Source organism: Trichoderma breve, chromosome 3 (genome assembly GCF_028502605.1).
Source record: "Trichoderma breve strain T069 chromosome 3, whole genome shotgun sequence".
In the NCBI taxonomy this organism is placed as follows: Eukaryota; Fungi; Ascomycota; class Sordariomycetes; order Hypocreales; family Hypocreaceae; genus Trichoderma; species Trichoderma breve.
In genome coordinates, this window is record NC_079234.1 from 539160 (window position 1) to 566759 (window position 27600).

At 53.1% G+C, this 27600-nt stretch overlaps 6 protein-coding genes across 6 annotated transcripts; 2 read left to right on the forward strand and 4 right to left on the reverse strand.

The window, feature by feature from the left end:
- Positions 1-1123: 1123 nt before the first annotated feature.
- Positions 1124-1423, reverse strand: T069G_04600 (uncharacterized protein; the record flags this gene model as incomplete). The annotated part of the gene is made up of 1 exon (XM_056171810.1): positions 1124-1423. One exon carries the CDS (start codon positions 1421-1423, stop codon positions 1124-1126), a length of 300 nt encoding a protein of 99 aa, XP_056028668.1.
- A 6159-nt stretch (positions 1424-7582) lies between these two features.
- On the reverse strand, positions 7583-8692 carry T069G_04601 (2OG-Fe(II) oxygenase superfamily domain-containing protein; the record flags this gene model as incomplete). The annotated part of the gene is made up of 2 exons (XM_056171811.1): positions 7583-7983; positions 8032-8692. 2 exons carry the CDS (start codon positions 8690-8692, stop codon positions 7583-7585), a joined length of 1062 nt encoding a protein of 353 aa, XP_056028669.1.
- A 574-nt stretch (positions 8693-9266) lies between these two features.
- T069G_04602 (uncharacterized protein) lies at positions 9267-13479 on the reverse strand (the record flags this gene model as incomplete). Its single annotated transcript, XM_056171812.1, has 3 exons — positions 9267-12799; positions 12887-13200; positions 13427-13479. 3 exons carry the CDS (start codon positions 13477-13479, stop codon positions 9267-9269), a joined length of 3900 nt encoding a protein of 1299 aa, XP_056028670.1.
- Positions 13480-14577: 1098 nt separating this feature from the next.
- On the forward strand, positions 14578-15219 carry T069G_04603 (snf7 domain-containing protein; the record flags this gene model as incomplete). The annotated part of the gene is made up of 1 exon (XM_056171813.1): positions 14578-15219. The coding sequence occupies one exon, from the start codon at positions 14578-14580 to the stop codon at positions 15217-15219; it is 642 nt and encodes a 213-aa protein (XP_056028671.1).
- A 628-nt stretch (positions 15220-15847) lies between these two features.
- Positions 15848-18902, reverse strand: T069G_04604 (f-box-like domain-containing protein; the record flags this gene model as incomplete). The annotated part of the gene is made up of 3 exons (XM_056171814.1): positions 15848-18341; positions 18396-18660; positions 18731-18902. The coding sequence occupies 3 exons, from the start codon at positions 18900-18902 to the stop codon at positions 15848-15850; spliced, it is 2931 nt and encodes a 976-aa protein (XP_056028672.1).
- Positions 18903-23893: 4991 nt separating this feature from the next.
- T069G_04605 (pleckstrin homology domain-containing protein) lies at positions 23894-27368 on the forward strand (the record flags this gene model as incomplete). Its single annotated transcript, XM_056171815.1, has 5 exons — positions 23894-24475; positions 24604-25149; positions 25216-25458; positions 25520-25706; positions 25768-27368. 5 exons carry the CDS (start codon positions 23894-23896, stop codon positions 27366-27368), a joined length of 3159 nt encoding a protein of 1052 aa, XP_056028673.1.
- Positions 27369-27600: the final 232 nt, after the last annotated feature.

Genomic DNA, 27600 nt, shown 5'->3' on the forward strand with positions numbered 1-27600 from the left:
CTCAGTAGAAAACTTGCATGAATCATCTCAACAACCACAACCATCGCAACACGCAAAATTCTTCCTCCTATCATCGGCGGCAAGGACGCGCGCTCATCCCCGAAACTACGGTCCGATCTCCAAAAAAAGAGAGCGAAAAAGGAGCGAGAATAAAAAGAGTGACAATCATGACTTGGTAGGGTAACCCGCGTGGCGTAACACTTGCGGCCAGCCACATGGCACCGCAAAATGCTCCATCCAGGCAGCCATGATTCAACACTCAAATGTCACTGTCACTGTCACTGTCACGCACATGTCATTCAAGAGTCATTTTTGTGTGGATTTTAAAATTTGTTATTTGCATTTGTTATATTGTTATGGTATTCCTGCCATTCAGTTGTTTCGAGACTTTGGGTATAATCCCCGTTCCCCCACGACCTCCCATCCCCATATCGCATTATCCTTTCCATCGTAAATATAAGTTGTAACCAAAAGATATTGTTCTACAATAAATCCCGTAAAAATAATAAACAAAACGATAAAAAAAGACACCATCCATATTTTCCCATGGGGTATAAGAAACAACCAACAGCGAAGTCAGTCGCCGAAACCATGTGAAAGCCCGATTGGATTTGAACCCCTTTCTGGCGATGCACCCACACCAGCCAGAATGTTGTTTGTTGGAAGAAAATATTGAAAGTTCAAGCCCGCGCTCCCGATGCAACCAGTGAATGAAGTCCATGGTGATGGAAAAAAAATGATGGAGAGATAAATGATATAAACGCCAGTGTAAACCCGTTATGATGAGGTAGCCGAATGATTGGAAAAAATGATATTCTTTTCTCTTTCCCGCAGTCGATGATGGTCTAAAGCGATGAATGTTGTAGCTGGGTATGTGATGATGAAAGAAAGGCCGGCGTAGTCGTGATATAAGATGAGGATGGAAGTGATGGTGGATATGGATGTCGAGGTCGAGTGGGCGCAGATGAGGATGATGATATGTGTAGGGTGTATTAATAGCTTTCATCTAGTTAAAGAGAAGCCATACACGCAGGATGGAAGCCATGCATCAAGCAGGCACTCCCATCCCCCGTTACCCAAAGACAGGTCAAGGTCGTGTAGTAGAGAAGAAGGTATGATTGATTCACTTTCGGTGAGTCTTCTTCAGCGCCTTGCCGTCGTGGTAGTGTCTCCTCGTGCGCTCTCGTCCTCGGCGCTCCTCCTCCTCGTAGGGGCTCTGGTTGCCATCGTCGCTGCTGTTGCTGCTGGTGCTTCGCGAGCGGTCCTCCTCGTACCAGGCGCTCAGCGGCTTTCCGCCAAACATGAGGTCCTCGTCCTCGATGATGATGGGCTGGATCCACGCCTGAGCGTTGAGATCAAGCTCGTGGGCGGAAGGCTCCATGGTTTGTAGGTGGTAGTATGAGTCTGACTGCTTGGGAGACATGGCTGGATATTTGTGTGGAGTTGACGCGACCAGCGCTGTTTGGGATTGTTGGCGGTGGTTGTTGGGAGAGGGAGAGATAAGATGTCTCGGATAGGTGGTGGGTTTGGTTTAATTTCCCTCGCGTCGATGTGGACAGAAGAGTTTGTTCGTGTGTGATTCGGGCCGCGAGTTGCGTTTGGTGGGAGAGTAAGGTGTGAGTGAGAAAAGGGTATATGTGGATAACAGTATTGATTATTTGTTGTTGTTCGTAAAGAGGATCCTGATCCTGCTATGAGTCGTGGAATCTGATTATGGTATGTTGTTTTCGACGTGATGGTATAAACGATGTTTGTGAATCTGGAGAAAGCACAAGATCCAAAAGTCTGGGGGAATTAGGGAGCATTATAGTCGAGTCCTCGATGGCCGCTCCTCGGCCCCGGCGCTCGAGTCAGAGCCAAGAAACTAGCTGCGTCCCACCGAAGAGCCTCGCCTCCCTCCCTTGCCCTAGCCTGGGGGTGGGTGTCGCAGTAAGAAAAAGGACGGGGGGTGTGTCCTGGCCGGGACCATCCGGAAAGGGGTGATGATGTTTCGAGCATGTCAGGATGACCCACGGCTGTGCTACGGCGCTACCAAGGCAGGTTTTCTGGTTTATCGAGTTTGCTATGCTAGGGGAGATGCAAATCCAGCTGAGGCGGTCTTTGTTTTGCCTCTTTGTTCAAGAATAGTAACTGAGTGATGTCGAGAATGCGCGCACAGCCTCTCGATTAACACTCTCTTTGTTCATATCGAGACAACTCGACGCAAGCATTCTCATCTACAGATATCTGAACAACTATACACTGATGAAAGAGGAAAGAAAAAAACGCAGCTGCCAAATAAAGGGGGGGGGAGGGGTGAGACACGGACCCAACGAAGGAGTGTGGCCAGCAAGGGACAAAAGAGAAAACGGAGTTGGGCTCTCCGACTTTTCGGACGGTGGCGTTTTGTCTTTATTCCTTTTATTCCTCTTTTCCTCCTCCATTTCTCCCTTCAGTGCCCAACCCGGTCCCGAGGCCCGAGCCCCGGCTATACCTTCTGTAAACCGCAACTCGAGAGAGCCTGAAAGCATCATTGATCCTTTTGCCACGCGGCACGCAGTTCACAGCTGATGCGCTGGTTCGCCTCTTTTCAGCTGCGGAAAGCCTTGCTTGCTGCGGGGACACGTAACGAATGCGTGCGTTGCGTGTCTGAGTTGTTACTACATACTACTACTGTAAAATTCAATAGCACGCGCATGTTAATTTACCGCCTTGTGTCTGGAACCCTTGGACTTGCAGCGATACTATTTGCCGGGGAACGGGAATGCCTGCACCGCCAATTTAACAAGCTTGATTTCCTTTTCATTTCGCCGTCCCACTGCGGCGCGTTGCGGCAGGGATGGGGTCCATTTGCGAACAACGCAAAAAAGCAAAACGGCGGTAAATGGTTCCCTCACTCCGAAATGGCGGTCTCCCTCCCCAAAGAGCCGGGGATCGCTCTTTTGATTGACACAAAGTTGGGGGTGGCTTTCCAAAACCCACTCCGAAACTTGTGAGCCACACAGTCCTACATACTGTAAGGGCCTCAGTTTTAGCCCGAATTGAGTCAAAAACGGAGAGCGGAAAAGGGAAATTGACAAGAAAGCTTTCGAAAGAAATCTGTCACCCGCCCAATCGCCCTTGAGCTGTGGCATCTCTCGCACCCGTGACGCTCGATTCGAGCACAAGACGCGGCCACCCTCCATCACGAATCGATTCCGGAATCCTTCTTTGACACAGACGGCTGAAGCTGCCCAACAACTCCTTAACCAACCATTCAGGTCGCGAGGGAGCAAACGGTGGCCCGAAAAGGACGTGCCGTTTCCGCTAATGCAGCTTGTGCTTTTGAGTTGATGCTTTGCCTCCGGGAAAAGGCCCTAGTGTCTAGTTTTTCGATGTGGGCGGCCTGCCATTTCTTTGTTCTTATCCGGACCTATTCGTGGTGGTACACACGGAGTTTCTTTGTTCACGTTCAGTTTGGCATGTGGTTGTGTGTTTTTCCTTTTATCCTTCCTTTTCCATCCAGCCGGCATCTTTCTTTCATCCATGCATTCCATCCATCTCGATTAAAGGCAAAACACCAAGAAAGATGAAAATAAAATGAATAGAATGACAAAAGGACCGGTGACCATACACACACGCACACGCAGACACACTCCCCATCCCGCCCAGCCAGCGCCATGTCTGTGCTCGACATCCCGTCCCTTCTTTCGCCTTGCCAATCACAGCCTGCCGCTACTCCTCTCGTACATGAAACAAAAAAGCGTCACATTACGAGCTGGCCATACGAACAAACCAGTGCCGTAAATGCAAAAACATTAAGCAAAATAAAAGGGCCGCTGATTCGACGCCTCCCCGGATCGACAATGCGGTCCAGACGTCAGAAGAGCGGTCTCCAGACTCTTTGAGTCTGTTTAATTTCACCTTTCTCCGTGCATGTGCTGTTCTTTTGATAGACGCCCCGTTGGGTCGTAAAATGTGACTGGTGTCCTCGGCTGTTCCAGCCCGGTTGGCAGTTTGGCGAGAAAAGCACAGACAGGTACAGAGATTGCATCTTACCGTATTCTTCCGTATTTTACCAAACTAAAGCAAAATATCGCCGTATTCTTATCTTCTTACGCCCACGGGAATTATATCTCGCAAATGCCCTTGCATCGTCCCAGGGTGCGATATATTCATACGGTATCTATCTTTACACATAGGCACCCCGGAGGTTGATTCCGAGCAAGGGCCGGAGTGACCATCTTACATACATGTGTGATGCTTGTCCTGTTCCTAGCTGCGAATCTACCCGCTCACGTTGCCCTGTTTCCCTCTTGGGCAGGTCGTCTCTCTTTGGATTCACATCCCTCCGGGCATCAGGCAAGTCGAGGGCAAAAAAAGAGCCCGGCTGGTGAGCCAATCACCCGTGCTGCAACTGACGATGCCTGCCTTGCACTGCCCTTTTTGGCTGCCTGGATGAAAAATTGCTACTCATCTATGCTTGTCTGCCTATCCCTCGTCGTAAGCACCGTTGCGCCGTTTATCATTTGCTCTTCGCTTCAGTTTTAATCTGGGCAATCAAATAGGCTGCCCAGCAAGGGCTTATGCCTTCCGCCCATGTAACAATCCAATCGCCTCGCTCCGTTGCCCACACACCACTTGTTCGGAGCGCCCAGCCCAGGCAACTCAACTCTGACTGCATGCACGGCCGATCGCCTTTGGCTGCAGGCAGAGCCACACAGGCATTTTTTATTTTTCAGGGTTCAAGCTCTTCCAGTGGTTTAGTCCCGGCATACCCCGCGATCCAATAGCCCATCAAAGCGAGTAGATGCAGTAGCACATGTAATATTCCACATATGTCAGGTAGCTTGTGGTTGTTGAGAGAACGTGATAGGCGCCCGGCAAAGACTCACCGGGCCAAGAAGACGCCCAATCATTAAAACCCCCGTTAACAACGCCGGCTTTTTTGCCTAAACGACTTTGGCCAGCTGTATCCTTCTGATTGAAAGATTTCGCTCACCGGCGCGAAATCACCCGCATCATCTGCCTAAGCCACCTGGTCGAGTTGGACATCAAAATGTTTGAGGGTGGGCATCTAATACAGTTCCGGAGTAAAAGCACCAGCGGAGCAAAACGGGGCACAGAAGAATAGCCCGTCGAAAATGTAACCGCAGATGGTTTGATTTTACCCCATACTTTTGGACGGAGCATCTCGGGATATCACAGCATCTGGGGTGGGAGCTAAACAACCCACGCGTGAAGCTAGCATCTCGGAGCTCCAAGCTATTCTGACTCACATGTCTTTCTTTTCTGTTTTGATGTTCAGCCCTACCTACTCTTAGCTGTAGGAGGAGGAGGCATTTGTTCTTCACTCCCTCCGTCTTGTGCTCGTTTGCCTTGCGCCTTTTGGTACGTCCATCACTTACACACACCACCATTTTCTCTTTCGCATACCGCACATGTCGCACATGTCAGGATGCTGACCCAATCTCATGGATCCCTCGGTGGCGATCCCCGAGCGTGCACGAGGAACATTCGGCAGATGAACAGCGACAAATTTAATTGATAGCGACACCGCCAGTCGAGATGGATGCAGACACAAGACATATTAAACGGAGCTCGCATCTTTCAATCCGCCCGTTTCCCAGCAAGACGGGCGTATAGATATCGACACTGTATCTCTCCAACATCAAAATACTCGGCGATTCATTAGCATATAATTCGCCGTAGAGGACGGTATCGGGTCCTCTCTCGGCGCAATACCGCCGGCTTGGCTCTTCCCTCTTCTTAGCCGCCCACAATCATGATTTCATCCTCGAATTATCCCCCCTCAAGATACACTGTAAAGCCAACCCTATCAGTCAATGACTCGTGCAAACAGCCAATACTTGCCATAGCTGGCATATTGCTTGGCTCTCTGCTCCACGAGATGCCCCAGAGATGGATCCATAAACCTCCATCGATGGGCGGGGGTTCCCCGCATATTGAGCCCCCCGTTTTCGAGTCCCTTACTCGTATCATACGAGTTGATCGTGAAGCTATCATATCAAAATCCTGATCTTGTATCCTGGTGCCTACAGTAGAGACAAGAAATTACCAGAAATGGTATCCCGTAGGCGCCTTCGAGGCTGACGACTCATATCTGATGTCTTACTTATCCTTGTAGTAAGAGTTACATCTCCAGTGCCGACATGTCAGCAAAGTGAGAGACACAGCCTTCTCTCACGTAAACCTATGTTGCCAATCAAGATCATCTTAATCAAAATCCGAGGTCAGATGCAACCACAGCCCTGTGATCGCTTCTACTGCACCAGAAAGCGTTTATTCCCGGCTCTTGTCCTTCCCCTCGGAGATCAAAAACCCCCATTACCCTCCCCTCCAGAATCTACCACTGTGTAACCCCTGCAGCGCAAATGTCTCTCATCTCGCCAACCTTCCGCCTCACTTTCAACAACGCAACTTTCTCTCTTCGCACAGTCCAGATCATGCGCCCTCATAGCAAAGCAACGCTCACGTCCACGTCCACGCGCACCCGCGAAAAACCGAATGCGATAACGCGCATCCGCACAATCTAATCGAGAAGAATACGCTTGCGAGATTTGGCATATGCTGGCCAGATCCGAGACGGTGATCATGGGATGCCGGGGGGGATCATTGCATTCTCACATGCCGCCGAGATTTGATGGCACGCACACGCTTTTCCCACCGTAACACAACCACTGCAACAAATAGGTCAAGATAAATAAGGAAGCTCGATTAAACTAAAAAGCAATTGCAGGCAGTTTAAAACGGTCGCAAAAAGATCAAACCCCCCCAGTCATCCGCTCCAGGTAAGTACAATTCATGCGCCATCTTAATTAATTCAAATCCCCCAAAACCCAGCATCGCAATCAATGACATCATCATTCTTCAACACTTGCAATTCCATCAAAAACACAAACCCAACAACCCAAAAACACAATCGCACACCCCCCCGGGCGTCTTCCATAAAGCCCGCATCCTGTTTTCCTCAAAACAGATTTAGAAAACCCGCATCCTAGATTAAAAACCATCCGCATCTTCATAACGATGACGAACGTCAGCCACGCCTCCCGCCGCTGCTGCAGGGGCGTAACGACGTCATTGCGTCATCGCTCTTCACCCCAATTCCTCAGCTTCCTTTAGGTCGTTAAAACCGTCGCCGAGAATCGCCCCCTTACCTAGAATGAACAACTAATCTATGCTCTTGGTTCATTTTCGTGGCAATGGATTCGGTATTCTATCTATAGCTATTCAATGAAGCTCCGTACATCGGCCGGAGCTTCCCCCGAACGCCTCTGTCATGACGCAATAGTTATTCACTTGGTTCCCTCGAAGGCGATCTCCCGATCCAGATGCTCAGAATCTGAAATAATCTGAAATGGCCTTTTGCTCGCTTTTGCATGGTTGACAGTCACCCGGTCCGATGTGTCTCATGGCAGTTTCGCCTCATGCTCAGGTTTCGCCCTCATGATGCCCTCACAGCGTCATTCATCACCTACCAAAATCAGGTAGTCTGTATCCCCCCAAGCTACATCCCACCACTAGTAATTCCTCACAATAATTTCAAGAAGAAAACAACAACAGTTCAGCTAATCCATAGTAAGAAATCCCAATAACATCTTCACTCCAGCTGCTTCATCCCCCGAATCCGCATCATAATCCAATCCGCACACTTGACATCCTCATACTTCTTCTTCTCCCCTCCAACAACAACACTACACGTCTCATGCAGTCCAAACCCCCAAAACACGGGAATGCTCACCCTCTCCTTGCCACTGTAATTCCTCGCTCTATGAACCGTGCTCGTATACTCATCATTCGTAATTCTTTGCATGCAGTCCCCCAGATTCACAACCAGCGTGCCCTCTATCGGCTTCGCGCGGAGCCATTGGCCCTCCTTGTTGAGAACCTCAAGCCCACCATGTAAATCCTGCCATAGAATCGTAAATAGCTGAAAGTCCGTATGCGATCCAATCGACACCTTCTTATCCTCCTCCTCCTCATTCTTCCCTACATCTTTTTCTGTAGAAGGCTCAATCGGGGGGTAATAGTTAATCACGTACGACGAACCCGGATACCTCACCTTCTCATCAAACAATCCCTCCTCCAACCCCAACGACAACGCAAAACATCTCGTCAGCGCCCTCGCCAACCTCAAACACTCCCCCATATGCCTCATCATGCTCTCCTTCAACCTCGGCAAATTCCTCGTCTGCTCCCACGGATAATCATCCTCCCAAGCCAAATACTCCCTCGCCTCCTCCGGAATATTCCCTATCCCATCCTCCCCAACAGTATCATCATACCGTGGATCATACTGATACGAAAACGACTCCCGCAAATCGACACTCTCAACCGGATTCAGCCGCTGCGTATTCGGCCCCTGATATCCCTTATCCCACCTCGTCCCGCTCGAATCCGCCCTCATCTTCGTTTCTAAATCTTGTCTAAAAAACTCCAACCCAGCCTCGTACACGTCCTGTATCGCGTCTTCGGGGATGCCGTGGTTCTTGATGTAAAAGAAGCCCATGTTCTGCGCGGCGGCACGAACTTGCTGGGCTACGGCCTGCCTCTCTTCGAGCGACGAGCTGAATATCGGCGAGATGTCGATGATGGGGATTTCGGACGGCAGGGCGTCGCGGAGGGGAGTGCGAAGAATCTTTCGTGTGACGATGCCGCTGGGCGATGCGAGACGGAGTTCCGTCGTTGCGGTGACTGTTTCTGTAGCCATAGTGGACGACTTGCTTTGCCCGCCTTCTTTGTTTGTCTGATGTCGAATCGTATCCCAAGCCTCGTTCGAAATGGCTTCACGTAGAGTCAGTATGCAATCAAATTCTAGTCAGGAACAAATCTTTGCTAGCTACCAGCGATCAAGAAGCGGGGGTTACATCGAGTACCATCCAGCCCATGTAGCACGACCATTGGTCGACACTTCAGCCAGCATATCTCCAGATCTGCAGTCACATAGTCAAGTACTACTCAGATGTCGTGTCACATTGCATCTTGAGAAAGCAAGTCAGGAGCAAATAGTATCATTCAATTCAATGTGCCAACCCCCAAACTCCGCGTGCCATGCCCTTAAAAACTCGAACAAAAAAAAATTACGCAAATGCCCCCCCTCCCCCTTCCTGGTATCTTGTTTTCAACGCCTCGCAATGCATGATTTTTTTTATCTATTTTTTTATATCCCCCTTTCCTCCCCTTCCCCCTCCTGCCCCTCCACTTCGTCGGAAGTGATGGGAACTGTATAGCTCAACCGGTGGGAACCTTGCGGCTCAACCACCGGGAACTATACAGCTCGACCATCACTTCCGACTCCGTGTTGACGCGCGAGTCGCGCGCTTGGGGGCAGGAGTCCCGTTCCCTGCCATTCCTAGGCCGGCCGCGATCCTACTGGACCGCTGCTTCTGCGCCGCCGCCGAGGGTTTGGCCGCGGGCTTGGAGACCCGGCTCCCGACCACCGTGGCCTTGGCCTTGGCCGGCCGCCCCCTCTTTGGCTTCTCTTCCTCCTGGTACGAGGCCAACGGCTCCTTCCAAACGACGCTCTTGCCACGTCCAGCCTTGGAGGTCTCGGTTTCGTCCTGCTGGCTTGCCTCTTCCTCTTCCTCCTCAGAGTGCCGAGCCAAAAATTGGGCAGGATACTCAGCATTCCCCTTGTTACGGCGAGTGTTGGCGCGGGTTTGGTGGACCAAGTCCTGCTGTTCGTTGCGCACGGAGCCTAGGGTGTTAGGGGGACGTCCACGACCGACTTTGGTGGGTGCTGGAGTCGACGGCTTGGGAATGGCGCTTGGCTTGGTCTTCAAACGCGAGGATCGGCGAGATGCAGCCGGAACGGGGGCCTCTTCCTGCTCTTCGTGGTTTGCCAGCTCGTCGACAGCATCACTGGTCTTGACTGATGTTGGTGCCACGTCCTTGGCGAGGGGATCTTCATCATCTGAGTGATTCATGGTAGCAACAGGCTTTGGCTTTGGCGGGGTGGTTCGATGAACACGGCGAACTCGCTTGGCAGCAGGCTCCGGCTTGGCCTCTGGCTCGTTCTCGTTCTCTTCTCCTTCGCTGCTCTCAAACTTGCGCTTCTCCTTTGGCTGAGTCTCCATGTTAGGGCTTCTAGCTCCAAGAGGTTGACGCTGCACAGGGGCGATGGCGATGGGGGAGCCGGTCTCGGTGGTAGAGAGACGTCGGGGCTTCGAGCGTCTGATGAAATCGCGCAGATAATCGCGCTCAGGGGTATCGTCGTGGCTGATGGGGTATGGCTTTCCGGATTCTGGACTGGTAGAGGAGCCTTGCTTGTTGCTAAGGGTAGGGCTAGCTGCTTTCTTTTGAGCGCTGGATTGGTTCACGGGTGTAAATGAGATGGGTGAGGTTGAGAGAGGATCGTTGGTGGTGGTTGAATCGGCGGGCGACGGTTCGGCGTCTGCATAGGCAGATTGCTCTCTTTCGTTCTCGGCGGCCATGATGGCAATGTTCAATGCCGATGATTCGTTCAGAGGAGGCGTATTCTCAAGGTCAGAGAGAGACGAGCTGTCGGTATTAACGGCAAGCTCTGAGTTCATGGGAAGCTCTGGGATTGTGGGAAGTTCCGGGGCTGCGAGAGGCTGCGAGTTCATGTCAGGCTTATAGACCATGCCAGGCTGATAGACTTTTCTCTCAGATGTGGTCACGTAGTCGGGAATGATGAACTGATCGGCAGGTGTGAAAGGAACCTTTTGCGATGCAGGGGCGGGTGAGCTGTTGGCGATGCTTTGACGAGAAGACGAGCAGCGCTTGGCAGGCGAGGTAGCAAAATCGGAAACAATGAGAGTTCCATCACTGGGATAGAAGTATTCAGGGTCGGGAGATGTTAAGGGCATCACAGGTGAGCCGAAATCGGAAACAACGAGAGTCTCGTTCATGGGATGAGATTCTTCATTCTCAGCCGACAGTGAAGCGCGCTTGCTAGGAGAGCCGCCAAAGTCGGAAACAACAAGGGTCTTATCAGCGAGATGAGATTCTTCCTCTGCGAGAGGCGATGAGCTCCATTCAGACCTCTGTCGAGGTTCAGGGCTAGGTGTTTCTCCTGGGAATTTGCGCTGGAAGTAGTGTGCTTGAGGGTCTGGCCGCCAGGGGTCTCTGCCTGCCTGTGAGTCTTGGGGGAAATGCTCAATGTACTTGATCGGCAGCTTAAACTGAACAAGAAGCCTTTCTCCCCTCTCAGCAATTATGACGCCAGCCTTGTCGTAGCATCCGGTCTCTGCCATGCGGGCCAGCCGCTCCACAGGGTTATGCGGGGGAGGAGATTCACGGCGGTATCTGTCGTTGGGGTCGTCGAAAACATCGTCTGGATGGCGAACAGGAGGAGGGGCATTTCTTCTCTCTCTGAGCACATCCTCTATCTGCGCCTTGTAATCCCACGAGAGGCGGTGGAAATCGTGTGGATCTTGGGGGTCCACGCCTTGGGCGAGCATGTCTTGGGCTTGCATGTCTTGGGCGTCCATGTCTTCGGTTTGTTCGGTAGCAGCGTTGATGAGAGTGTTTGACTGAGTCGCAGAAGAGTTGAAGGGGTTAGAAGTTTGAGAATGCTCGGGAATTCGAGAGATGGAATTATCGCTGGGAAAGGCTGGTTCATCAATGGTGGGCATGGCCCCAATCGATCTGATCTGAGCTGAAAGTGAGGTTCGTCGCAAAGTGTGGGATTTGAGCATGTTTCTGACCAGCGGCTCACTTTTGCGTCGCCTGACAATCTTGGTGCGCTCAATCTCAATTGAGTCCGTTGGGACATTAACCCACGAAGCTGAATTGGTGAATGATGGAGAGGAGGGTCGGAATTCAATGTGGCTGGGGTCGTATTTTTCGAGAGTTGCGGGTGACTGGTTGTGCTGCATCCACTCAGGCAAGGATTTGACCAAACCGAGAGACGCTCCGTCATTGGCGGGCGTGGCAGCTGCAGAGGAAGCCTTTTGGCTAGGGGTCGAAGGTAGAAGGCCGCTCCATTTAGAAGGAGTAGGGGCGTTAGGGCGAGGCTGGTGCGTAGGGGATCCAAACATGATAGAGCTGTCTTCCATGCTAATGTCAAAGGTGGAGGAGTCGTTGCGAGGGGATGAAGGTGTTGTCGAGAGGCGAGCGGGTTCCGATTTGCGCTTTGGGCGCCATCGAGCAAAAGGCGATTCTTTGGAAGAGCGGTTGGACCATCGAATGAGGCCGGGAGTAGAGTTTGCCGATAGTAAAGGCGACTTGGATGCACTGGGGCTCTTGGGAATGGTAATAGAGGGCGTTTGCTGACGAGGGCTTTCAAAGTCCTTGCTGGGTGTAGGAGGAGAAGACGGCTTGATGGGAGAAGGCTCAGCCCGAGGGGAGGATCCTGGCAACAGTCTGACAATGGTGTCGCTGAGTCTCTTGCGGAAGCTCTTGCTGCTCTTGGTAGGGCTTGGGGACTGGGTAGAGGCTCGCTTCGTGGGAGACTTGGCGTCTGACATGGACTCGTTAGGCTCCAAGGTCAGGACGCTGGACGGCTCGCTGTCGTCGGCGATATCTGATAGCTCTGGCATGCCGCTGGCAGCCAGAAGAACTCGGGGGTTGCGAGACATAGATCGTAGGTGGACTCCAGCCTCTGTGATGGATGCCATGCTGACGTCGATTTCGGTGACGCCGCTCTGCATAGCTCTGGAGAGTATAGGGTGGAGCTCGCTGTAAATGGCGTAGCCATTGCCTCCGCTCGCGTACTCGAAATCGACTGAGGAATAGTTGCTGAAGCGGCGCTTCAGGGGGACAGTCTTCTTGGTGTACTGGCTCTGCTTGGCCAGGTTTCTCTGCTCTGATACGTCGGTGTATTCTTCGTGGAGGTAGCAGTTTGCAACGTCCACTATGAAACAAAAGCAGTCAGCAAATTGTAGCTCGAGCGTCGTCGCTTTGACGGGGATGTTGTAGGAAAAAGAAACGGGAAACAAACCCTTGGCGCGCATGACGGCGCTTGCCACCTCTGCTCTGGACAGAGACTCTCCCACCAACTCCAACACGGCGTCAGCCGTCGACACAAACGAGTTGAGACGGCGACGGTTCGCCTGCTGGGCCTCCTCGAGGTCTTCTGCCACCTCGATCTCTGCTGCGGCCTGGCTGGCCGCCACCACACGAGCCACTCGGCCCACCCGCTTCATGATTGTCATGCCCTTTCGAAGAGTCGAAGAGCCGGCCGAGACGGGCACGCGGCACCACGCACGCAGAATGGTCGCTGGCTTTTGGGCGACCAAATTGTCCGCCCACGAACTGTCCACCGGAAATCGCGTTAGTACTCGGTTCCAACAAGGTGATTCTAACAAAGGCGAGGTGGAAGTCGTCGTCGGTCGGTGTGATACGCACATCTCTGTCTTGGCCTCGTGGGCCGCCGGGAAAAACGTCACAAACGCCGCTGGGAGAGGATTGCTGCCACGTATCATTAGCCCACGATCAAATTCCAAAATGAAGTTCAATGCAGTTCAGCAGCAGGTCTTACTTGTCGACGGGCTCGTGCCCGCTTCCCCATCCGGGGTTGGTCGTGCCGTCCATTGCGCAAAACGGCTGGTTCCTGGTTCCACGATTCGAAGATGTTGTGGTTGAGGCGTCGGAATGCTTCGAATTGTGGAAATTGGCGGGTGGGCTTTAACTGCACGGAGCAGCGAAGTGAATTGCTACCCCACGCGCGCGCGTTTAACTGTGAATCATGAAAAAGTCGCGTGTCTTGAAGTGCGTGCGTGAGGCGCGATAAGAGCTGCGAGCCGAAATTATTCAAGGAATTATGGCCCATCTTTGTTTACATTGGGCCTGAATAGGGATGCAACTGGGGAAAGCTAGTCCTAATTAGGCAGTGAAGGCGGTACGTGCTCCCGTAGAGGGGCATCAATTAACGGGCTCGTGACGCGTTAATGGGCTGGCCGTTTGTCAAGAAACATGTACAATTGTTGTTTGAAAAGACCAAAACAATAATAATAGTACAGATAGTACACAGAATCTTACAGTTGGCGTCTGATCAAAGTGAGATAGTATTATTTGGTAGTGTTACATTCTGCAATAGAGTACGACGTCGATATTAGTTGATGCTATTTACGGATGCTTCATTCGAACTAGTTCGTAGATCCCGCCAACTGCTCCGAATCTACAAGGAAGTGGCTTGCACGGGTTAATGAGACATTGATTGATGTGTAATTTGGCGACGCAGCACAGTGAAACATTGACTCTCTATGACTTGCATCAAGATCAAACAAAGCCCGTAATCGACGTGTAATCAAGTGTTCACTGTAATAATTAAATGGATTTCCCTTCTATAACTGCTACAACTGAGTGCTTGTCTCTCCATCAGACAGTACACGCAAACTCAATTGACCAAGGTAAGCCTTCCGCTGACTCATCATCTCAGCCTTGCAGAAATGCACCAGTGGGGTCTCGCCCCGGCTGCCCCTCTGAAACCCTCCGACAGAGCCTACGGAACTCCCTGAAGCCTCGTCACTGTCCAACGTCATCCCAGCCCTCGTCACTGCATGCAGGCAGCACCTTCAGCCTCGCCCTATCCCCTCTCATCACATCGAAAACCCTCAACTCTCACCGCCGATAATACCCAAAACTGTCAGAACAAGTAAAAAGAAAGAGAAGGACAAATCAACCATCACCATGAACCGCCTCTTCGGCTCCAAGCCCACGGGCCCCAAGCCAACCCTCACCGGCGCAATCACAAACATCGACACCCGCATCGCCTCCATCGACACCAAGCTCAAGGCCCTCAACGGCGAGCTCTCCGCCTACCAGGAGAAACTCTCCAAGATGCGCGACGGCCCCGGCAAACAAGCCATCAAGCAAAAGGCCCTCAAAGTCCTGCAGCGCCGCAAGGCCTACGAGGCGGAAAAGGACAAGCTCGAGAGCCAGGTCTGGAACATGGAGCAGGCGCAGAGCATGCAGGATAACCTCAAGAACGTCATGACCCAGGTCGACGCCATGAAGACTACGAACAAGGAGCTGCGCAAGCAGTATGGGAAGATTGACATTGATAAGATTGAGCGTTTGCAGGATGAGATGGCGGATTTGCTTGATGTTGGGAACGAGATTCAGGAGAGTTTGGCTCGCGGGTATGACATTCCTGATGAGGTGGATGAGTCGGAGCTGGATGCTGAGCTTGAGGCCTTGGGTATGGAGGCTGAGCTGGAGCAGGAATATGGCGCTGGGGCTGTGCCGGGATTCTTGCAGGACGAGGTCGTGCCCGAGTTTGTTGATGAGCCGCCGCAGACAGAAGAAAAGGTCAAGCAAGCTGCGGGCTAGCATCGTCTTTTGTCAGTTTAGCTTCTCTTTCATTCAGCATCTTGATATCAGTCTACTGTATTGTTCCGTGGCGTGGCGTGGCGTGGCTTCTCGTTTGTCTCCTCGCAACCAAGAACAGCATCATCAAGCATAAGTCCCTTCACCCCAACTCCATGACAGTATCACACTATTTCCATTGTTTCACATCCAAGACTATGTAAATAAAGATCACAGAATAGGCAAGGATTTATTATGTTTGAGATTCATGATGCTATTCGTATTTCTCCCCCAACAGAACGACAAAGTATCTAATGCCATCTACTACCTAATTACCATCCTACCCAAGCCCTGTCCGTAATGTGTCCGCACATTCGAGTAATTACAACATGATACAAACGCCGGGCGAACTGTTGAAACGCCGGGAATGCAAGTTACAGTAATGTAGTCCCAACGCTCTGTTTTTTTGGTTTTCTTTTTTTCTCTTTCTTTTTGTATGAAGCACAAAAAAAAGACGATGATGGATATGCTAAATCTGTGATCTCCTCCTAAACTCCTCCCGACGATATGTTGCATTTTGGGCCAAAAACGTTGCGTAAAAACCTTTTTGTATTTGTTTCAGTGGCAATCTCCCTGAGCCCAGTAACGCCCTTTAATCAATCGCTGCGAAGAAGCGAGCAACCTCCTCTAGCTCCGGATCACCGTTGCAAAAGTCCCAGCCGACAATGACTGGCGCCTGGCTACAGCAGATGATCTTGCGAGCATCAAATTGGAGCTTGAAAACGCGTGCCGGAGGGTTTTCAGCTGCCACGATGCGCGGGTGTTGCTCTGGAGCTGGTGCGGCGTCTGCCATTTCGACCGTGCCCGGCTGAGCGCTGGTATGTTCAGGTTGGACGATGGGAGGAAGCTGAGGGGGAGGCCCCTGGCCGGGAGGGATGGAAAGCTGAGAAGGCTGGGGTACAGGTGCGTGGAGAGGAGTGGATGGGTGTGCCTGTGATGCTGGTGCTGGTAATGGGGAGTATGCCGACTGTCGAGGGTCGGTGCTGCTGCCGCCGTTGATGTCTACCGCTGCGGCGGAAGAGGGCCCTGCCATTGCGCCGCCAGCATATCCAGGAACCAGGCCTGCGACTCTCCCCTCTATGTTAAGAGGAGCTAGGATGTGGGCATTACCGCGAGCAATGAGGCGCTGTCTGGCCGACTGGTTGTTTTGTATCGCAATCAAGCCATCCGCCACCACCTGCCTAAGGTGCGATCTGACAAAGGGCGAGGGCTCTCGTTCAATCGCGGCTTGCAGGTAGCCATGGTAGATGAGCACGGATGGATGGTTCGCCAGTGCCTGCCTCAGAGCTGCAACTCCAATGGGGACGACCTGGTCTATCATGGCCTTGTAGATGCGCGCCGCCTGGCTGTGCTCACCGCTTGGATCGCGGATGGGCGACGACTGCATGCCTTGCGACACTCCGGGATGCACCGGCGACACCGCAATGGCTGCCGACGCCAGCTGAGTGCCCTGTCGATGGGCGTTGGTCAGGGCGACTTGCCTGTGTGCGGCCTCGGCGGCCTCTTCCTGGCGCAGATGGTGCGCAGGCTTCCACACACCCTCCTTATCGCGCCGCCAGATGATGATGCTCTGGTCATATGAACCGGAAACGATGCGCCCATATTTACGTCCTCCGCCTCCGCCCGGCGGGACCTTGGCACCAGTTGCCTGGAGATCGGCCGGTCGAGAGCTTCCTGCGTTTATTCTCCTAGAACGACGAATCCTTCGGTCGCCCTCGTGGTCAATCTCTCCTGCCTCTACGGCCTTGAAGTACTCGGCGTCGACTCTCTTGGCCTCAGCCGCATCCTCCTCCCGGCTGTACGGCAAATCACCGAAGCCCGCCTGCACTGTTCGGACGAGATGAGCGTGTCCTCGAAGGGAGGCCACCTTGAGGCCGGTCGGCGCGTCGAAAATGCAAACTTCGTAGTCGCTACTACCACTCACAATTCGGCGCTCATCAAACTCGACACAGGCAATGCCCTTTTCGTGTGCTGGGATGGTTTGTGTGCAGACCTGTTCCGGCCAGTTCCATACTTTGATGTGACGGTCGCCAGAGACGGAGACAATGGTGCTGCCTCGAACCTGGATGGCGTTGACGGCAGCGCCATGTCCCTCCAGTCTGCCGATGACGGTATAGGGGGGCTTGACAGGCAGCTCCTGGGAAAGATCTGGTTCGTAGCCGTAGGGTTTGACGCTCATGCCGACGGGGTTGACGGCTGCATCTACTTCTCCATAGCCCAAGTCACCGTACCGCAACGGTCGGCGGTTGAAAATCTTGATGGTTTTGTCCTTGGAAGACGTGACTAGGACGCGCTTGTCAAACCTGACGTTGAGGACAGACTCGCGATGGGCGTTTGTGATTCTCTGCACCAGCTCTCCGGTGGAGAACTTCCAGATGAAGACGTTTGAATCGCTGCTGCCAGAGACTAGGATGTCCTCAGCCGGGTCCGCGTCAAATTGAAGACACAGGACGGAGCCTGTGTGGCCGGTCAGAGGCGGGCGGACCAACCGGCGTGTATGCATATTCCAGACTCTCATCGTGCGGTCTCGGCTACCGCTGACGAGATAGTTTGCGTCGAACTGCAAGGTGTAGACACACTCTTGGTGGCCTTCCTCCGGGTAGCTAGGGTGCGGTAGCACAAAGGTCTTGTACTTGCCTAGCTCCCAGTTCGATTCAAGGCGCCGCCTCATGTTATACAGGTACTTCCAGTTGATGCGATATCGCGAGCTGTTGATATCCCAAGTCCAAAGAGTCGACTTGATCATGGATGCCGTGGCGTCGCTTGCCTCGATTGACGGCAGCGTCATCTCGGGGGTGCCGCCGGGTTCCTTGCGCTTAGCTCTGCTTTCCGACGACGACGACCCAAGGCCCCGATCTACAGCCTTGCCCTTGGCAGACGAGAAGCTATCCAGGTGCATATCACCCAAGGAGGGCAGCGTCTGCCTCGACTGTAGCCCACCGGCAGACCCAAATAAGCTGGCGCCAGCACTGTGGTCGACGATGCTGGGCAGCCTGTCCTGGTCCGTCATCTCCAAGTCCTCGTCGTCATCGTCATTGTTGAGTATGGCACGAATCTTGTTTGGGTGGTGATCCGACGTTTGCATCCTATGCAGATGCCCTATCGAGTTGCTGACGCCCGTGTTGACCCTGACCTCCCACGCATCGATCTCGGTTTGCACAGCCTTCCAGCCCTCAAGGTAGTACAGTCGCTCCCACAGCTTCCGATCCACGGCCAGGTCATACCACGCCCGACAAGTCTGCAGCACGCTAACAAGGGATACGGGGTCGAGAGAGCTAAGGATCTTGAGGCAGATTTCGGCGGGAAGGTGGCGGATAAAGTCGATGTAAAGTCTCGGGCTCAGGCGCTCGACGATTTCGACGATGGCAGACGTTGGAAGCTGATCCAGGAGCGTCATGGCCAGCTCTGCAGCGACGGAATCAGGTCAGGGATAAAGCTCATCGCGACCAGCACCGGAAGATGGGATAAAACTCACTTGATTTGACGGATACGGGGAGGAGCGCGGCGTTTGCAGCCAGCCATTGCGGCAGCTCGAGGGGGGACTTGAGCGTCGCCAGAGTAGAGAGTTGGTCAGCCAGGCCGGTTGGCCCCAGAGGATCCTCGGAATAGCCTTCGTCAGGCTGGTGGGCGGGAGAAAAAGGCCCCATGGCGCTGTCTCGTCTCGACATGGTTGGGGGGGCTCAGGCTCAGCCTTGCCCAGATGTGAAGCTATCACGCTCGTTGTTTGTCGCTCGACACGGCCGGAGGATTGCGAAGCGCTGGGACGCAGACGGCGGCGCAAACTCCCATATCGAGCTCCAGCTGGCGAGGATTCGGGTGCCAATACCAATAACAGGGCGAGTTGGGCAGGCTAGGCTCGAATGCAGTGGCAACGAGGACGAAAAAGAAACTGTAAGGCAACCAGACAAACGGGAGAGTCAGACGAATGATCGCGCTGCTGCAGCCCGGGTTGCAGCCTGGACGGAACGACTTCCAAGTCCAATGGCAGTTGAGGCTAGAACCTGAAGGCTTCCGGCGGGGATGGGCCAGTGCTGGGTTCTGCCTCCAGGCGCTGCCAGGCGTTGCCCAGGCTCAGCCCGCCGAATCCCAGCGCTGTGGAAGTGCCGTAGTGCCGTTTTGGGGGGCGGGGGTCGCTTTATTCAGCAGCGCTACAGAGGGCTGAGGTACGTGCTGGGTACTGGCCGGGTACTGGAACCCGGCTGGGAGTCCGCGGTGGATGGCCTGTACTGGCAAGGTAGTGCGAGCAGGTAGAGTGCCGGACCCGTGACGGCGGCGACCGGGGCTGGCCCGTCCGTTAGTGCTTCAAAACGGCTGCTGCGGGCACTAGGAGGCAGCTGGAGCCCCTGATGTCGGAACTGATGGAACTGAGGCTTCAATCGAATCGAATCAGCGTCGAGTTGTTGGAATGGATGGAGGCTGTTCTGGCGGTTGGTTAAGCTTATTTGGGATTGTAATTTCGACGAGGCGGGCGTTTGTGCTGAGCCGCGTGTAAGATGGCCTCTGTTGGTTTGATTTGGTCTGTATACGAAGCACACAAGACGGCTTGCAGCATCTCAAACGACAAACAGAACATTGGAAATCCATTACATGTCGGTACACGCTTGCTTACACGAGCAAACGGTCACGACGCATTTTGTATCCGTAAGAAAGATGTGCATCTTGTTTGCTCACCCTAGAGACTTGATCGCGCTCAGTTGCCTGTACAAGCTGTAACTGGTCCGAGCATTCAATCTCTCTGCTTGTTGCTACCTACGCGATGCCTTCATAGATCCCAATATCTTGGCTTCTATCTGTATTTACCATTAAGAACTTATATTACCCTTCCGACGGATCAGCTGCCGAGCCTTCTCCACAGCTCAAGCAAATCAACCAAGGCTACATATTGCATGTATTTACCCCATAACCAACTTCCGCACGTTCGGTATTCGTCAGCAAAAGGCAGTGCAGCAAACCGGCACTGGCATGCAGCTCTAGTGTTTGTTTGCCTATTCGGAAGAGATAAGGCTGATGGCTCGCAGTGGCCGTTTGGGTACATGTACCCGACTCTGGGCATGCATTTTAGCTCTTTAGGCATATCGGCAACCTTTACAGACAACAAGCAAACATCTCTAAGGCCATCTGCACCTCATGCCTGTGGCCCGCCCAAGAGGCGCCGATTTGCAGACTGCCCGCCAAGATATGGAGGGATCGATTACGAGTACTCTGCTGTAAACAAAAGCTCAGTACAGCTGCAGGTCCATCCAATTGGCTTCACCAGTCTAACAACTCAGATAAGATACCGTCTCACTAAGACAAACGCTATGTACGGGCGCGCGTTTCTTTGCTGTTGGGTCGCATGAAGGGTCTCGGTCCTAGAGCTAGTGAGATGCAGCTCAGCCCTACAATATGACCGCCCGTCTCAACTCGTCGTTGCACCTGTTCTCCACCCCTGATTTCAGCTCTTCGCCGGGGGTGTCTTTTTTTTTCTTCTTTCCTGTTTTTCAATTCGTAGCCATGGAACAGCTCCAGTTCTGCAGAGTAAAGCCCATTGACGTCAGTCGCCATCTTTCAGCTCGATGAAAATGAGGTGGCTGGCTGGCGATGTGACGGTGAACGAGATACGATCTTTCACCGCCGTTGTACAAATGCCAACAAGTCGAGAAGACGTAATACTATCTGTTGCGAATCCACAAAAAAGACACTCATGTGATCAGATTGAAATCCATTGGGATTCATACGATAGTAACTCAGGTACAGTACGGAGTAGCCATGTTAGCGATGTTCAGCTGAAAGGAGGCTGATGATCCCAGCTCCGGGTAGGCATTACAGTTGGGACTTGGCATCTGAACTGGCTTTTGACAGGAGTGCCTGCACGGAGTACCTAGTGCTGTCGAACTCGTACGTAGGTCAGTTTCCCAATCGACCTTTTTGCTCTCGCTTGCGTCAGGGCAGCCCAGCAGGAGTTGCTCCTCAGTGGTGGGTTAGTGTTTAGACGTGAGCGTGAAATGTGAAATGTGACGAGCTCTGAACATGGGGTTGCCAGGCCTATTTCTCCGAGTAATAGAGAGCCTGGAGCCTTGAGCATGCGTTGAGCTACTGTACCTACAGCCTGCCTGCAGACGCTATTGTTAGATTGGCGTCTCCTTTTTTTTTTCTTCCCTTGCCGAGAGCTGTACGGCTGAGAAGAGACGACGGATGCCAACATGTACATATTCAAGAGGCATCACTGGTGCAACCTTAGACCAAGGCAGCCTACAGGTAAGGTGATGAAGGGGCAGGGCAGGGCATGGCGTACGAGGCGTACTATAGATTAGGTGATGTGATTACATGCGTATGTCTGGTCAATAGCAATCCATGAAACGTCCAAGAGCTGGGCTGGAGCTGACGCAGCTAGTGTAGGTACTCGTATGTGCCTACCCGCGTCATGAGATATCGGATCCCATAAACAACTGGTAAACAAGCAAAGAGCAGCGGTGAAAACGGCTAGCCAAGAAGGGAGCTGCTACGATGGCTTAGTTGATTTGATCACAGAAATGTTTTGTCGGGAGCCAATGCACGGGAGATTGCTACAAGAAGTGTGACGATGCGGATGGCCTCGTGGGCAGTGCTGAGACGCGGGCCGTTGACGCAATGCGACGTCGTGGGTGGTTTTGTTGGTTCAACAGCCGCCGGTGGGTGCGACTGAAACAGGTGGGAGGAAGCATGTGAGAAGGGGGAACTGGCCGTTTGGTTTGTTTGTTTATATGTGAGGCTTTTGGTTGGTTGGTTGATTGATTGGTTGGCGGGAGGAAGAGTCTGTGTCTTGTTTGGTTGACGCTCTGTGTGAGAGGTTAGAGCCAGTTGTTAAGTCATGCATATCGGCATTTGAAGATGGACGGTATTAGTGAGCAGCAGTTGGTTGATTCATATTGATACAAGCCACTGCTCTCTATTGTCATCATTATCATTCTTATCGCCGTCCCGTGGCGCCAGACAACAGACATTCAACACAAGGCATGATTTCTCAATTTCCCTCTGGTCGTCCCATTTTAGCCTGGCCAGGCCTAGCGCCAGCTCTGGCCATTGTGAAACAAGACACCGGCGCACTTGTGCATGCCACCACAGCCAAGGGTGCTAGGCAAGTACTGGTACTTAAATCCGTGGGCGCTAGCTGCAGCCAGCCCGAGTTCTGGGTACAAACCGCTGCAGTCTCGCCGTTGCCGCTGCCACGGTGGCAAAAACGGCGCGCTGGCACAAGACATTGGCTGCTCCAACCACCCGCAGGGAAGGGAAACGAAAGGCTATCATCACTAACAAGGGAAAATACAAATCTTCAGCTGGAAGAGAACACATTGAAGGCAAAGAAAAAAAAAGAAAAAAAAAGGGTCCCGAAGCGCCCCCCCCTCCTCTGCAGCCCCCCCAGTTGAACCCCCTGATTTCGAAGCCCAGCACCGCACAAAGTCTCCGCGCTAAGCCGCCCTGAGCGCCTGTGGCCCCCCCAATCGTCCCAATTAGCAGCCCCCCAGAGCCTGTAGATCAACTGATGCCTCCAAAAGGCCTGATACTGTACTCGTACTTGTACTAACGTGCCCTCAATTGCTCATTGGGTACCTGAGCCTGAGTATCTGCACACCACTACGCGCAGCAGCCGGTACCGTCCCCGGCAGTACCCCATAACAATCCGAGTCGAGCCTGTCCCATCTCCAACTCTTTGTCAGGACAGCCTCTCAACTCTTCTCTTCTTCCCTTGCCCCTTTACCTCCTGATCCTGCAGCCTCTGCAGCCTCGGCGTGCAACTCGTTAACACTATCCCCGCACACCGACTGCATAATATCCGACCGGCAGATCGCAACAGTAAAACTGCGCTGACGAGCATCGCCCTCCAGAGCTAGGGGGGCCCTTTCGATACCCGTCCGAATCCTGACACTGTTTCCCCCCACCAGCAGGGCAGAGCCGTCTCGAGACGCTGCGCCGTTTTGCCATCGCCTTAAACCCGACGAAACGCTCCGTTTAGAGTAGAGAGAAGAGAACAAGAGGAAGAAGAAAAAACATCGTACAGAGAGAAAGGAGAGATAGACGACACTGTTAGACGCCCACAGCCAAGCCGGCCATATAGAGAGAGATAGAGACTTAGAAACCGGGAGCGATCACGATACACATACACGTACACGTTTCCCGATTCACCGACGACCAAACACTCCGTCACATCGTATCGTTTCTTGCCGACTCAACTGCCCTCTCGACAGCCTCGTCGAGACTCGAAACTCAGCCTCCCCGTAGCAGGTCAGCCCGACTGCGGCTCGTGAGGCTCTTACCAGCGCTTGAGCTGCGACGTCCAGTAACTCCCCTGGCGCCGGCCAGACGCAGAAACGACAGGTCGCCGACGGCAGCAATCCATTGAGACAGGCCCTTCGCGTTAAATGACGTGAATCCGTGCTCATTAAGGATCCGCAGCCCACGGACAGTCTTCCGCAAGAAACTCGTTCGCCAAAACCCCCGCCTTCGGCCTGGACCCCCCCTGTTTCCTCCTCTTCTCTGCTTCAACCCCGTCCCCGACTTTTCTCACGCTCGCCCGAAGCCGCTCTTCGTCCCTGGAACTGACCTGACCTGACCTGACCTCGACCCTCAACGACCTGCAAGCCCTAGATATCGGGCCCCCGACGGATGGAGTAGAGAGGTCATGGCTCATGCACCCCTGCTCAGAACCAACACGGCCCCGGTCTTCCAGTCTCATCCAAACGGAGCGGGCGCTTTACCACAACAAAGTATGAGCAGCAGTGCGCCGCGCACTAGCCAGCTGTCTGGATCAACAGCCTATGCTGGATCTTCAACGTCGCTCACCACACTCAATAGCGACATGACGGTGGTTGCCAATGGCCCGGTTGTGGCCACGAGCAACATCATCAACCAGAAAGCCGACGCCTCTCGATCCCTCTACCAGATATGCATCTCCCTCAAGCAGCGCCTGGCACAGGTGCCGGGCTTCGAGCCCTTCCTCGAGCATCTCGACCCGACAGATCCAGTTGATCCCCTCTGGAATCTCTTCCGCTCTGGCTATCCGCTCCTCGTCATCTACAACACGCTTCAGCCGGCAGAGCCGCTGGCCATCGACGATGCCAATGCCAATGCGTCCGACTCCAAAAAGTCCAAAATCGCAATCTTCAAGTTTGTCCAGGCCTGCCTGAAGGACCTCCAAGTGGCGTCTTCCGATTGCTTTGTCATTACAGATTTGATGGGCAACGACACGAGCGGTTTTGTCAAGGTATGTATACCTTTCCCCCAAGAAACCAGTAGAACAGCTTGTGTGTGTCTTTAGCGCATAGTGCCTCGTTCTACACCAATTTTCCGACATTTCCCTATCCTTCTTTTCAGCCTTCTAACAACCAACAGGTTACCCAAGTCGTTAACTACGTTCTTGACCTTGCGGAACAGCGTGGATACCTCCTTCAGCTGCAGTCCTATCCCGATGGCGAGCCTACTGAGGCCGGCGCCGGCTCCAAAATGACCTATCGAGATCACGTCGTCAAGGAACTCGTCGATACCGAACGAAAATACGTCCAGGATTTGGAGAATTTGCACGACTTGAAGAAGGCCTTGGAGCAGAAGGGAGTGATTCCCGGCGACGTTGTCCACCAGATTTTCCTCAACATCAACTCCATCCTCGATTTTCAACGCCGCTTCCTGATTCGAGTCGAGACTACAAACTCCATGCCTGCGGTCTCTCAGCGATGGGGCCAGCCTTTTGTTACACACGAAGAGTTTTTCAGCATCTACCAGCCTTTTATTGCCAACCAGCGCAAAGCCGCGCAGATTGCGAACCAAGTTTTCGACCAGATCCAGCAGTCCGACCACCCCGTCGCCGCCGACTTTAACACTTTGGATGGTTTCCTCCTGAAGCCCATGCAGCGTCTAGTCAAGTATCCACTGCTGCTCAAGGTATGTGCTGGTTAAACTCTATCTCTAAAAGTATTTACGCATGTTCATCTATTAACTCGCCATTAGGATCTGGCCAAAAAGACGGAAGAGCAGGAGACAAAGGAGGATCTTCTTGCCGGATGCGAGGCTGCCGAACGCGTTCTCCAGAAAGCCAACGAGGCCGTTAACCGCGACCTTCTCGACGATGCGCTGGAGGAACTCATAACCAGAGTTGACGATTGGAAATCACACAAGATCGAATCGTTTGGAAAGCTGTTATTACATGGTGTCTATGGTGTCATCACTGGCAAGAGTGAACAAGAGAAGGACGTACGTACACAGGCGTCTCTCATGCGTCTCCCAACAAACAAAAAGCTAACCGTGTCCCCAGTATGAAATTTATTTGTTCGAATGCATCCTTTTATGCTGCAAGGAAATATCGCCAAACAAGAGCAAGGACAAGAAGGACAAAGCCCGACAGCAAGGCCCAAAGACGAAGAACAAGAATGCCAAGCTGCAACTCAAGGGCAGAATCTTCATGACCAATGTCACCGATGTTGTATCATTGTCAAAACCTGGTTCGTATACTCGTCTTTTGGGCAAAGGGGTTTGGCATATAGCTGACATTTCTTTTCTCAGGTTCTCATAGTGTTCAGATCTGGTGGAAGGGAGATCCTGGTGTCGAAAACTTCACCATCAAGTTCCTCACGGAGGAGATGATGAAGAAATGGGCCAACGGCTTGGAGACGCAACGTAAGGAGAATGCGCCACGAGCGGCCACAAGTCCAGACGACAACCCTACCGATTTCGCTTGGACACGAGACCAGGCTGGCGGGCTCGAAAACCCCTACCTGCAACAGGAAGACGATGACGACGACGACTTGGGACCCGCGACCGCTCCTGCTCAGTTCCCGATGCCAGCATCCTCCTTCGGAGGCTCGATCCCTCGAACTGCTTCAAGCTCCAACCTGAGAGACATGAGGCAGCGCTCGGTAACGGCAGAGACGTCTCAGTCTCTGGCTAGCATCGCAAGAGCGCCTCCTCCACGATTCCCATTGCCAATGCCACCCCCGCCACCTGCTCCCCTTAGTCTCCAGACTCAGAGCAGCATGACCGTCCCATCGCCGGGAGTTCGTGGAGGGGACAGCTACTTTTCTCCGATTGGTGATTCGCCCGCGTCTTCTCGAACCAGCACGACAAGCGGCATATTCCCCCCAACCAGTTACCCATTCCCAAAGACGGGTACTCCCCAGCCTGGATGGGATGAAAACAACCGCTACACAGCACCGGCGATGCCACGTGCCCCGTCCCGAGATGGCACACCCCCTACTGGAAGAAACCCTCGCGGCCCTTCTCTTCCTCCCATGGCAATCCAGAATGTCAACAGCAACGGCAACAACGCCAACGGGCAGCAGAGGAGCCGCTCATACAGCACGCCCGATGTGAATGCCCAAGGCCAGCGGCGCCAGCCCAGCCAGGGCAGTATCCCTGCTGTCCCCGGTATTCCCATGCATCTTCACCCTGCGCACGACAGCTCCATCCCGAGATCGCAAACCGGCTCTCCCCGAAACGATGCACCCGCACCGCTGCGGACGAGCACGCAGAGCCCAGGCAGCCAAGGCCCGCGGATGCACAAACACTCTCACTCGGGTAGCGTGGGCGGAACCATGGCTCAGTTCCCTACTCAGCCGATATATCCTCGACAGGCTACTCCTGGACCTCCAAATGGCACCAATGGCCTTCGTGTTGACCCTGCAGTGGCCAACTCAAGGACCGTATCGCCCTCTCTCGGCACTGCAACCATGTCTCAAGGCATGCTTGCTCATCACGGCATGATACCTCAGGGCATGATGCCTTCCGGCATGTCTGGGGGTATTCCCAACATGCCGGGTATGCCGGCCAATGGACTTGCAAGCCCCGACGTGGCCCTGCCGACGCAACTCAAGGTCCGCGTCACCTGCGACACTGGAAACTATGTCACCCTTGTCGTTGCCTTCAATATTACTTACCAGTCCCTGGTTGATCGGATTGATGCCAAGCTAGCGCGGTTCACGACCAGCAGCATCGCACAGGGTGCGCTAAAGCTACGTTATCAAGATGAGGACGAGGACTTTGTCACTATCGAAAGCGACGACGACATCCAGATTGCCTTTATGGAGTTCCGCGACGGCATGAAGAATGCCTACTCCGCCGGTGTAGGAGAGATAGAGCTCTTCTGCGTCGGCGACATGGCGACTTAAAACTATCTGCACACCAGCATTTCTTATTGGAAACCAGAGCACGCCTCTATAGATGGAGGCGCAATTTACCGGGAAAGCATATTTATCCTACGGACTACCACAGACGATTCGCATGTTTTGGTGTATTAGAACCATTGCATAACAGCAAATCTTTTTCTTTTTCTTTTTCTCATATTTTAGAGTGGCACGAGCTGCCATCATATTGACGACGGTCCAAGGCCCAAACAAAAGA